This window comes from Sorex araneus, chromosome 6 (assembly GCF_027595985.1).
Source record: "Sorex araneus isolate mSorAra2 chromosome 6, mSorAra2.pri, whole genome shotgun sequence".
In the NCBI taxonomy this organism is placed as follows: Eukaryota; Metazoa; Chordata; class Mammalia; order Eulipotyphla; family Soricidae; genus Sorex; species Sorex araneus.
Window position 1 is genome coordinate 69,729,956 of NC_073307.1, and position 13,100 is coordinate 69,743,055.

Here is a 13,100-nt window from a genome sequence, read left to right on the forward strand (position 1 = left end):
AATGAATTGAATTAGTGCTCTTGGGATAGATACCAAAGAATGAAATTATTGGATCATATGCTAGTTTTATGTTCAATTAAAAAAAACTCCATACTGTCATTCATAGAGCCTGAAAAGGAAGCCAGTCCCGCTAATAGTGTATATGTGTTGCTTTTTCTCCATATTCTGTGGCTCTATTGAATCTGGCCTTTTAAATAGGCTATCCTCCAAACATTTGATCCTGGAGCTTCGTACTTAGGAAAGCCAAGAAATGGATAATAATATGGTATACTAGCATTATGTGGTATACTAGCATTAACATAAGAGCATTGGTTCAGGGTCTTGGACACTATAATAGTAATTTTTTAAAATGGGTTTGTTATTATGGGTCCAACTCCACAGCTCCTGAACCTCTGCTAGAAGCCACACCCTACCAGGTAGGTCAGTTTTCTGGCTGACAACTCCGAGGTCTTTTTGAAATGTGGATGGGACGATACTCTTCCCTTACAAAGTTCTGGCAGCCTATACAGTTTTAAGTATGTAGATTTTATAGAATAGCTTCCAAATAGGCTCTGTTGAACTATACATACAATGGCTTTATAGTATAGTCTCAAGTTAGGTCATGAGATAGGTAATGAGATATCTCCCAGTTTCTTTTCATAATGGTTTTGGATATTTTATGATTCCATACAAACTTCATTATGAATTGTTCTAAGTCCTTAAAAAATGTCATCTGAATTTGTATAGAGATTGCACTGAATCTATATAGTTTAGGTAAGATGGTCTTTTTAATAATATTGATTTTTTCCAATCCAAGAGAATGGAATATTCTTCAATTTCCCACTTTCTTCTTCCATTTCTTTAAGTGTTTTTTGAAGTTTTCATGTATAGATCTGTTTTGTGTTGATTCCTTAAGTATTTAATGTTTTTGTACACTAGTTTGAGTGGGATACTCTCTTTAATCTCTTTTTCTTCTGACTCATTATTTCTATATACAAATGCAACTGATTTTTGAGTGCTAACTTTGTAGCAGGACACTTTGCTGTATTGGTTTATTGTTTCCGCGAGCTTTTGTGTGGACTCTCTAGAGTCCTCAATATATATGATCTTATGATCTGCATATAGAGATCATTTGAGTTCTTTTCCAATTTGTATCCCTTTGATTTCCTTTTCTTGCCTGTTTGTCAGTTGTCAAGACTTCTAATACAAAGTTGAGTAAGAGGGGGGACAGTGCTTTTTTGCTACTTAATGTTCCTAGTTTCTTTGTCATAAAACAACTATTCATACATCTGACATATATCCTGAGGGTTTACTTTCAGGCTCTCAGGCACATCCAGTGAGGCTCAGAGCTTAATTCTAGCTCTGTGCTCAGGGATCTCTTTCTCTTTTTGATTTTGTGCCACACATGGTTATTCTCAGGGGGTTCTCCTGGCTTTGAACTTAGGAGTTACTCCGGACAGTGCTTTGGGACCATATGTAATGCTGAGGACTGAATAATAATGAGGCCCATTATTGTTACTGTTTTTGGTATATCGAATATGCCACGGGTAGCTTGCCAGGCTCTGTCGTGCGAAATTATGCATAGATTAATCATCCATAAATCTGAGCTTTCAAGTATGTGTTTTAAAGTCAGAAATGCAATACTTTTGACCGCCGAGATGTGATCCCAGGGGCCGCACGCGTGTGCGGCCTCTTCACAGCTGCACAAGCGTGAATCCAGACCCAGCAAAACCTCTCTCGGCATGGGCAACTCCTCGCAGAATGTCTCCAGCCTGAGAACTAAGCCTCGGCCCCGTGCCCGCCAAGGAGGGGAAAGGTATTTCTCTCTCTCTCTCTCTCTCTCTCTCTCTCTCTCTCTCTCTCTCTCTCTCTCTCTCTCTCTCTCTCTCTCTCTCTCCTCTTTCTCTCTGGGGAGGAAGGGCGCAGTGTCTACCGTATTATGACGACCACAGATTGGGTTTTCAAGCCTGCAATGATCCAATATCTGGAAGAAATCTCCCTGGACTTAGTTTTTAAAGTAGAGAAATTCGCGCGGCCGCGAGACCTCATTTGTCTTCACAGTAGGTCTGAATCTAGTGGGGTACTCCTAACAATAGTGAGGTTTGTGTTGAAATATTGAATGTAACCAAAGTTAACAGAAAGTAAAATGAAACTTATCAGTTACAAGGCGGGGGGTGGGGGGCGGGATGGGAGGTGAACTGTTTTTTTTTGTTTTTCTTTTTTTGGTGGTGGTATGTGGGCACTGGTGAAGGGATGGTTGTTTCAGCATTGTATAACTGAGACCTAAGCCTGAAAGCATTGTTATATTCCACATGGTGATTTAATAAAATAAAATTTTTATTTAAAAAAAAAGAAATGCAATACTTTTTGTTTTTATCTTTGCCTATTTTTTTTGGGGGGGGAACTATGTTTCCAAACAAATTCTAGTAGTTTCTCCCCTCCCTCTTCCTCCTCCTCCTCTTCCTCCTCCTTTACTTCCATCTCCTCCTCCATTTCCTCCTCCTCTTCTTCTTTCAGTGCTCAACGTTTATTCAGGGCTTCTCTGACTGTTCAGGGATTAATCCTGTCATGGCCTGGCAAGTTACTTACCCGCGATGCTATCTTTCCAGCCCCGATTTTTAGTAGGGTTTGTTTTAGGATCTTGAACATTGGAATTTTGATGGTAATTTTATTGTATCTCTATAATGCTTTGGGTAGGACCGTCATTTTAATAATGTTAAGTCTTTCAATCTGTAAACATGAAATATTTTTTTCTCAATTTCTTGGCACCCTAATTTATTTTAATAGTGACATAGTTCTCAATACTTACACCATCTCGTTGATTCCTAGGTATATTATGTTTTGGGGCACTGTTTCAAACAAGCTTATCTTTTAAATTTCTTTCTTTTCTGGATTGTTATTTGCATACAACAATCAATATGCATGTTGATTTGTGTTCTGCTATTTTGCTGATTTTTCTAAATTTATTTTTATTTAGTTACTATGAAATTAGAGAGTTATTCATGATTGGGTTTCAGGCATACAATGTTTCAACACCAATCACTTCACCAGTGTCTACTTCCCTCCACTGATTGCAATCCCCCCACCTTACCAGTCACCAGTCTGCCTTTAGGAGAGGTTTTTTTTTGTTTGTTTTTTTTTTTTTTAATGTTTTTGCTCTGTGTTTTACGCTACTATTACTGATAGGGTTTCACACATAACACTTTACCTTTCAGAAGTACCTACTCCTGTGGAGTTCAGGACCAATTCAATCTGCTTAATCAATGACTGAATAAATATCAGTGCTCCTACATTATTTAAAAAAAAATGTACTTCCGGGGCTGGAGAGATAGCACAGCGGGTAGGGCGTTTGCCTTGCACATGGCCGACCCGGGTTCAAATCCCAGCATCCCATATGGTTCCCTGAGCACCACCAGGAGTAATTCCTGAGTGCAAGCCAGGAGTAACCCCTGTGCATTGCTGGGTGTGACCCAAAAAGCAAAAAAAAAAAAAAAATGTACTTCCTCCTCCCTGTTGAACACTTCCTCCACCACAGCTGTTGCCCCTTCACTGACCTATTCCCTTTTAATAATGACATCAAAAAATGAGATATAATCGTATGCCACAGCGACAGTCACACATAAAAAATCGCTACAAAGACAGTCACACATAAAAACAATCAGTGTTGATGTGTTTGCAAGGGGTGGGAGGAAAGACCATTCTCATGTTGTATCCATTGTCTTTGAGCATTCATTAATCTGCCATTATCCTGCATATGAGAGAGAATTCTGCCTCTCTCAGAGAGAAATATCTCTCCTTCATTATATGTTTCAGAACCATTCGTGTAGCAGCAAACTGCATGACTTTATCTTTTTCTTATAGCAGAGTAATATTCCATTGAGTATGTATACCATAAAGTTTTCTCTTCTTTTTTACAGTTTTGGTTTTTGGGCCACATCTGGAGGTGCTCAGGGATTACTCATAGCTTTGTGTTCAGGGATCACTCCTGGTGGACTCAGGTGCCAGGAGAATGAACCTAGGTCGGAGAACGAACCTAGGTCAGATGCATGCAAGGCAAATGTTCTACCCGCTGTACTATCGCTCTGGCCCCATAGTTTCTTTATCCAGTTATCTACTCTTGTATACTTGTGTTATTTCTGCTGCAAGAAACATAGGAGTGCCAATGTCTTTTTTTCCATTTTGTTTTTGGGTCCATATTCCAAGAAGCAAAATTGTTGAAACAAATGGGAGCTCAATTCCTAGGGGATTTTTTGTTTTGTTTTGGAACGTTCATATTGTTTTCCAGAAAGGCTGGGCCCTTCAACTAGCAGTGGATGAGAATCCCTTCTTCACACCCCTTGCATAGACATCAACACTGATTGATCTTTTTTGATATGTGCCTGTCTTTGTGGTGTGAGATGAAATCTCATAGTTGTTTTGATTTGCATCTCCCTAATGATCAGTGATGTGGAGAATTTTTTCATGTGACTTTTGGTCTCTTGTTCTTTGAGGGGGTTTACTGTTCATCTGTTATCCCCATCTTGTATATGAATTCTTCTCTTATTTCAATTTTTCCTTTTTGGGCCATACCTGCAATGATCAGGGGTTACTATTCCTGATTCTGCACTCAGGAATTAGTCCTGGACCATCACTGTCACTGTCATCCTGTTGCTCATCAATTTCTTTCTGCGGGCACTAGTAACGTCTCTCATTGAGAGACTTATTGTTACTGTTTTTGGCATATATGTCCTGGACCATATGAATCATATTGAGTTCTGGGGATTGAACCTGGGTCAGCTGCATGTAAGGCAAGTGCCCCTCCCATTATGCTACCTCTTCGCCTTCCCCCTCTTCTCCCCATCTTTTGATGGGGTTGAATGATTTTTTCTTGTAAAGTTCTACCAGTGCCCTATATACAGTTGATATTAACCCTTTATCAGATGAGTGGTGAGTAAATAATTTCTCCTAGTCTGTGGGATGTCTTTGTATTTTGGTCTTCATTTTGAGGTGAAGAAATTTCTTAATTTAGTATAGTCCCATTTGTTTTATCTTTGCTTCCACTTGCTTGGTAAGTAGCATTTCATGCTTAAGATGTCATCACCTTCAATGTCATGGAGAGTTCAACCTATTATCCTACTTATGGATTCAGATTTGATATCAAGGTCCTTAATCCATTTTGATTTGACTTTTGTGCATGGCATAAAAAAGTTGTCTCTAAGTGTTTTTAGTAGAATCTAGGTCTTCTGTGTACATAAGTATGTCATCTGCAAATAGTGAAAGTTTAAGTCCTTTTCCATAGTTGAATTTCTTTCACCACAAAAAAACATTTTAGTTTTTGTAGTACCAAACAGAATGAAGTACAGAGGAATCAAAAGGAGGTAAAACACTTAAGCATCAAAAAACTGTAAGTCATTATTGAAAAATAGGAGAGGAAACCAAGAAATAGAAGAATATTCCATTTTCATGGGTTGGAAAAATTTGCTTTGTCAAAAATGACTATTCTATCCAAAGCATACAAAATCAATGAAATGACCATTAAAATACTGATGTCATTCTTCAAGGACTTGCCACAAACTCTATTAAAAATTGCATTACAAAATTCCCCAAATAGCCAAGGCAATTCTAAAATTTAGAAGATGGGACTTATTGCAATCCCTATTTTTAAAACCTACTATAAATCTCTAGTTAAAACAGTGTGATTGTGAACTAAATGTAGACTCTCAGACCAATGGAATTGAACTGAGATCTCAGAGATAAACCCTCAGATTTTGGAGAGTTAATCTATGTCAAAGGACCTAGATACCTAAGTGGAGCAAGTAAAGCTTCTTAAATTAAGAAGCAACCTTTAACTTATTTTTTATTTGATATTTGGTGGGGGTTGGGGAAGAATGCAATTCTTACAAGCATGGTTCAATGCAAGGGTCTTAGTGTTTCTTGGACACATACGAGACATGTGCCTGAACAACTCTCTGGCCCCAAGCGAACTTTGTAAAATGTGGTGATTCAGTGAGAAATGTGTCTTTCTTGTAACTATAAGGCTATGTTTGGTAACTCTGTTCCCCAACGTCATGTGCTGAATATGATCCTGTCACTATGATGCAGCTGATTGACAACTATTGTCTGTAATACCTGGTGCAATGAATGGTTTCTGATCCATCACAGCCAGGTATGTATGAGCACTGTAGCTGGAGTGTGCAAGCACCATAACCTCATGTGTGAGGCCCAGTGAGCAGCATAACCAAGTCTGTGTGAAAGACCTCCCATAAGCACAATATCAACAGAAGGGGAAAATATGTGATTTGTTTTGCACTTGTAGTTTGTTAGTTTTATACTTCATTTTGAGTTTACTTAGGGTAAGTGTCTAGTGCATTTGCTATCATTACTTTTTAAATTCCATTTGATAAATAAGACAGTGATCATTTTAGGTTAGCTTCTGCTTTAAAATTTTGTTTTTGGGCCACACCCATTGATGCTCAGAAGTTACTCCTGGCTCTGTACTCAGGAATTAATCCTGGCAGTGCTCAAGGGGACCATATGGGATGCTAAGAATTGAACCTGGGTCGATTGTGTGCCAGGCAAACACCCAACCCACTGTATTATCACTCTGGTCCCATCTTGCTTTTAACTATATGCAAAAGCTTGATAAATGGTTTTAATTGATGCTGTATTAGCCTCACTGATAAATATTAGGATTAGTCAAATAGTCTGAGGTCTCTGGCTCCCTGGTCAGGCTTTTCATGAACTATGAGAGGTGCTCTCAGTCTTTCTATTCACTGCAGTGGAGAAGAGGTTGTTGTCTGCCTGTGCTCAGGATCCAATTTACGAGTTCAGGGACTTCCTTAGGTCCTATAATTTAGTAGTATATTATAATATGAATGAATGTCAACAAATAAAAACCTAGATATTGTCATTTTAACTTTTATTAGAAAATGTTAACATTTTGTGGTTATTTTGTTATAATATGAAAGTGATTGTGTCATTATACAAGTGGCTAATAAACTGAACATCTACTAATATGTCTGTGAATGCTTTAATAAGACAATTGGATGAGTAAGGACCCATGTCAGTCTAGCAATTCTATTTTCCAGAGACTACTGCTTCAGATTAGTAGGAATAATTTCAGAAAAGGTCTGACATTTGTGGAATAGTAACTGCTGAACTAGTCTCTGTGGAAACCTAGCACAGAAGGAGGTGTTTGGTTTTTTCCCCAGGAAGAGTGAATGGGAGACAACTGATGTAGTGTAAGGTCTTATTTTTTGTATTCCACAGAAAATTGTTTCTTATCCTAAAAGACTATTTTTTAGAGCTGTAAAGTTCTGTTTGAAGGTTTATTGTAAATTTCTGTATTATCCAGTTCAAAACTTGTGTCACAGATGAATGTATCCATTCTCTGTTGGTTGCCTACTATGTCAGACTGTTCCTTTAGTTTATAAATTAGATATGGCATTTAGTTTCCTGTAGTGGATATATCCCAGTGAAATAGTGATTTGCAGCATTACATAACTTTAGAATGTGCAACCTGGTCTTTTGATTTAAAAGTACATTCCTGTAAGGCAGGGATGTAATGCCTTTATTTTGCAAGAGGGCAAAAGGAATGATCTAAGTTTACTCTTTGAGAAATATAGACCAGACTCAGTTGTTTTTGTTTTTTAGTTTGCTTTCCTCAGTCATATTACTCACGTTTTTTTCTTTTCTTTGCATGGGGGCGATTTTTATTTTTTTCAGAAGGCAGGGTGGGGGTAGTGTTAGAAAGCTGTCCTCAGAGCTTACTTCTGGCTCTTTACTCAGGGATAAATCCTGGCAGGGTATGGGAAAACCAACCAAATGTGCTGGTGATCCAAGCTGAGTAGGTGGGTAGGCTGAGTGCAAGGCAAATGCCTTACCTGCAGTACTCTTTCTCCAGCCTATAGCTTTTTTGTTTAGAGCTTCATCCCTGACCCGATTTTTGCATTTCTAAATTAAGTTGTGAATGTGAAAAAGTAATGCTGGTGGAAGATATCGATGGTGTAATCACTTTAGAGAAAGCTTGGCTTGTATTTTGAACTCTAATCCTGGTCATTTTTTTTCCTTCCCTTGGCCACACCGGAAGGCCTTAAGGATTTACTCCTAGCTCTGTGTCAGTGTTCATTCCTGCTGGGATTATATCGGGTGGACAAAATGGGCTGTGGAATGCAAGCCAGGAGCCTTAACCACTCACAGGTTCTATCTCTCTGGCCCCAATCCCGGTCTTTTCAAACTGGGGAAAAACAACAGCAAACCGCACCCAAAACAACCCAAATTCGTTGTCTTTCAAATGTAAATGATGAGAACATTTACATAGTACACTGAACCTTTTAAAAGGATGGGGGCGGGGGGTAGTGGTGGAGAGTAGGAGTTAGAGCCCCTCACTTGCCTGCAGCTAGTCCCTAAGCTTATCTCCTTCCGCTTCCCTCCCAGACGCCCTCAGCATCTCCAGCTGTGCCAGACCCGCTCCCCACTCCATGGTCAAGAGACTTACACGGCGCTTGAGCATAACGTTGAAAAATGCCAGTTACTAATCACGATCTTCTAAATGTAATTTTTTGTAGATGCAGTTGCGAATGAGGAAACGAAACACAGTTCCCAGAAACGGTGAGCACAGCGGGAACCCAGCACTGCCTCCCTGAGACCGCGGCAGCTGAGGAGCGGGGCTGGCGGCGACTCTCGCGCGGGGGAAGCAGCGGCGGCCGGAGCCCGGCTTTGTCATCGCCTAGTTACGTCAGAGAGGAAGTCCCCCCCGCCGAGCCGCGCTCTCACTTCCTCCGCGTCCAGGCGAGGCCTCACACGGGAGCGCGTTTCGGAACGTCCGGACCCGCCGGGATCCTGACGACGACACCGCGCCGCGGCGCCCGCGCTGCCGCCCGCCCCGGCACGCCCGCCCCCGCCGGGCCTGCCTGGGGCCGGGCTTCGCGGGCCGCGAGGCAGCCAGTCCCCGCCGCGCGGCCGCTCCGGCCCGCGAAAGCACGGCGTTTGAAGTGGCGGGCGCGGCCGGCGGTTGGCGGGCGCGGGTCACGTGCGCGGGGTCCCCGGCCCCGCCCCTGCGCGCTCCGCCCGCTTCCGCCGGCAGCAGCCGCCCATCGAGCAGCGCGGCCGTGGCTCCCGGGCCCTCGCAGCCGAGCCATGGGCGACAAGAAGAGCCCCACTAGGTAACGGCGCCGCCGGCCGGCAGCCGGGGCGCGCGCGGGGCGGGGGGCGCGGCGGGGCGGGGCGGGCCGGGGGCGCCGGGCGCGGCGGGCGCGGCCTGCGGCTGACCCCGCGCCGCGGCGTGGCCGCTTCTGTCCCGCAGGCCGAAGCGGCAGCCCAAGCCAGCGTCGGAGGAGGGCTACTGGGACTGCAGCGTCTGCACCTTCCGCAACGGCGCCGAGGCCTTCAAGTGCATGATGTGCGACGTGCGGAAGGGCACCTCCACCCGGTGAGCCGCCGCCGCCCCCGCGCGCCCGGCCCGGGCCGGGTCGCGCGGCCGAGCTCGGGGGCGGGGAGGGCTGGTGGCCAGGTCGCGCGGCCGAGCCCGGGAGGGGGCTGAGGGGGCCTGACCGGGTCGCCCGGCGGAGCCCGGGGGCGGGGCGGGCTGGTGACCGGGTCGCGGGGCCGAGCCCGGGTGCGGGCGGCCGGCCGGGTCGCGGGGCTGCTCCCCCGAGAGACGGGGTGCCGGGGAGGCGTCGCCGTCGCCGTGAGGGCGGCTGAGCAGATCGCGGGTGCAGTGTGGGTGACTGACCAAGTGTCTGGGCTGCTCCCCGAGAGGATGCAGTTGTCGGGGAGGCGTGGCTGTCGCGACGGACCCGCCTGGCGCGGGTCGGGGAAGCGTTGGTGTCGCGGTGCGGGAGGCTGACTCGGTGGCAGTGGTGAGGCGGCTGGCCGGGTGGCCGGGCTGCTTCCCTGAAGGGTGGGCTGTCGGGGAGAGCGGCTGGCCAGGTAGCGGGCTGTCGGGGAGGCGTGGCTGTCGCGACTGGCCCGCCTCACCCGTGTCGCGAAGGCGGTCAGCAGAGAGGGTGACTGACCAGGTCGGAGGGCTGCTTCCCGCAGACAACGTGGTGTCGGGCGTCACTGTGGCGGGTGTCACCCCCCCCTCCGACCACGCCGCCGCATTGTTGTGACACTGAAGAGCAGTCAAGGGGGAAACCCACAAAATTCTCTTCAGGAGCAAAGGACGTGTGGCAGGTGAACCCCGTCACGGGGACCCGTTTTCGCGGAGAGTATCCGAATATATTTATTTTAAATAGAAACCTGTTCTACAAATGAGATAAAATGATCTCTGCCTGTTTTCAGTCTTTCTTGTATGCTTACATTATAATTCATTCTTTAAAAAAAAATCACTTGGGGCTGGAGAGATAGCACAGCGGGGAGGGCGTTTGCCTTGCACGCGGCTAACCCAGGTTCGATTCCCAGCATCCCATAAAGGTCCCCTGAGCACCGCCAGGAGTAATTCTTAAGTGCAAAGCCAGGAGTAACCCCTGTGCATTGCCAGGTGTGACCCACAAAGCAAAAAAAAAAAAAAGAAAGAAAGAAAAATCACTTAATGCGTTTAACCACGCATTAAATGGTTAAACAAAATCATCCAGGATATTCAGTTACTGAGAATCTTGATTTACTAGCATTAAAGGTTCTTTTGCCTTAGGAGGAAGATAGATTTGAATTTATTCATCATAATCCTATGATACATAATCTATAATTTTGGAAACGTGTTTTGATATCACAAAGTCTCAGAAAATAATTTTACAAAAGTTAAGCACAGTATTTTTTTGTTTCTAATGAAGTATATACAGTATGATGTTATAGCTAGATATTAAGGGGAAGCTTTCTAAAAATGAGGGCTTTGACTTTTAAATACCATTGTGGCATTTCATTAAATTCTTAAAAATTAGAGACGGTTAGCAATGTAAAAATTTTAGGATTTATTGTTTCTGACTTTTTTTTGTCAATTAGTATGCTTTTTGTATATATATTCCCATTACATGGGATATATGTATTTAATTTTTCCTGATAGCTATACAATCAAATATAAATCTGATATAGCAGAATAGAAAAAAAACCTTTTTGCTAATATAAACTTGGTAATTTAGATCATATTTGTGTATCTGTGTTAGTACTTTGTACTTTACTTACAGTACTCAATAAGCAATTTTCAGAAAAATTTGGTTTTTTAAGGCCTGAACTGTGAAGTGGAGATGATTATTATAATCTGAATCTCTGGTACAATATTATTGGTTTTTTATGCTTCCTTCTTATTTTCTTGTAGTCATTAGAGAAATACTGAAACTAGAATAGCCTATATGTTTATTTGTAGGGGCAGCAAGGGGGGAAGCTGGTGTCCTACTCCATATCCAGTCTTGGGCTTAGAGGAATCCTGAGAAATAGAGTAGGTGATGGCAGCTCACAAGAGAAGAAACAGACTGAATCCATGGCACCTGGAAGAAAAGAGGAATATAGTGTACAGGGCATTGGCCCAGGACAGAGAAAGTGGACTTTCAAAGAGGCTTGAGGCCCACGTGGGCACCCTTGAAAAATTTTTTCCAGTACATCTTAGTTCTTGTAGATCCAATTTTTAGTGGTGGAAACAGTACTTGAGGAGGACTCAGAGAAGCATTGTCATTTGGATTGAAACTGAAGAGGCTCTGGGCAACTCACCAGAAGTCTAAGGGACACTCTGTTCCTGAAAGTAAGTCTTCTGTACTAAGACCGCTGTGGCTTCCTTCGCTTTCTGAATTGTCTCTCTTTCTTTGTCTTCTTTTAAGTTTGGTCCCTAAGTTAAACCTCAGAGCTCTGATTTCTTTGTTGATTATCTTCTTATTCTGTGCCTGAAATTCAGAGATGAATCCATGTTTGGCTGGAACAGTGGAATAGGGGCATTGTTAATAGGGCAGATAATGATTTCCCTTTTTGGTAATATTAGAAAAAAACAGGATTAAAGGACTGCAGAATAAAGTTGGGACACAGCATAAACTTTAATTGTTAGAACAAGTAACAACTCACATATTAATTAGCAGTTAGGTTATTGCAAGGATAAGATTTGTGTTTACCAAAGCAGACACTGGATAGTTGCAGGAGAGAGGGATGCAGTTAGTTCATTTTTGTGTGAACAGAAAGATGGGGTTACATCCTTGGGATGGCACCAATCTTTGAAATGATTCTCCTAAGTGACCTAATATGAGAATGACTCTAAATCATTTCAGACATTTGAAAAGCTTTTGTTTTTGTTTTTTTAAACCTCCAGAGAAGATAGAATTCATTGTTTCTCTTAAAAGTATTTATGTACTCATTTCACAGCTATGAGGACCCAGGTTCCATCCTTGTTACTGCAAAATTGAAAGCAAAAGCAAGTCACAAGAGAGAAGAGAGGAGGAACAGGAGGAGGAGAGAGAAGAAAGAGAGGAGAGAGGGGAGAGAGAGAGAAAGAGAGGGAGGGAGGAAGAAAGAAGGGGAGGCGGGAGGAGAGGTGAGAGAGAGAGAGAGAGAGAGAGAGAGAGAGAGAGAGAGAGAGAGAGAGAGAGAGAAACTCCTTAGCAGGAGTTAACATATTAATTTTACATGTAGCTTACACAGTTTGATCCCCTACCTGGCATGGTACCCAGAGCATCACCAGGAGCAACCAAGCACAGAGATGGAACTCTTAAACAATGCTGTATATGATCCAAACCCCACCAATAAGCAAACAAAACCTAGAAACAAAACCAGTCTAGTTCAAATCCTTTAAGTTGCAATAGAAGATCATTCTTTGGCTATATCCATGTTAGGGCTTGCTTTTTTCTATGTAATAACTATGCAATAAATTGCTCATAGTAGTACTTTAAATTAAATGTTAAATTAGCTTCTTTTCCTAATTTGATAAATTATAGTATCCCGCCCCCACGGCAGAGCCTGGCATATTCGATATGCCAAAAACAGTAACAAGTCTCACAATGGAGATGTTACTGGTGCCTGCTCGAGCAAATCGATGAACAACAGGAAGACAATGCAACAATACTTTAAAAATTTGTGCTTTTTTGCCTTTTATAAAGGGGTAAAGACTATATACTCATGCATCTACTTAAATGAGTTTGTTTTCTTGAGGTGGGATATGGAAGTCTCCAAAGCTCTTTATATCAGCACATCAGTGGCATCACAGTCTAGAGCAGAGGTTTTAGCTG

The 13,100-nt window shown here is 43.1% G+C and overlaps 1 protein-coding gene across 2 annotated transcripts in view; it reads left to right on the forward strand.

Moving 5' to 3' along the window:
• Nucleotides 1–8,840: 8,840 nt before the first annotated feature.
• Nucleotides 8,841–13,100, forward strand: part of YAF2 (YY1 associated factor 2) — a 102,718-nt gene continuing 98,458 nt past the window's right edge. The window contains exons 1-2 of one of the 2 annotated variants that reach the window (XM_055142042.1): nucleotides 8,841–9,122; nucleotides 9,263–9,388. In XM_055142042.1, coding sequence (XP_054998017.1) covers nucleotides 9,097–9,122; nucleotides 9,263–9,388 — 152 coding nt within the window. In that variant the 5' untranslated portion in view covers nucleotides 8,841–9,096. The remainder of the gene's footprint in view (nucleotides 9,123–9,262; nucleotides 9,389–13,100) is intronic. The other variant, XM_055142043.1, reaches the window with a different exon arrangement.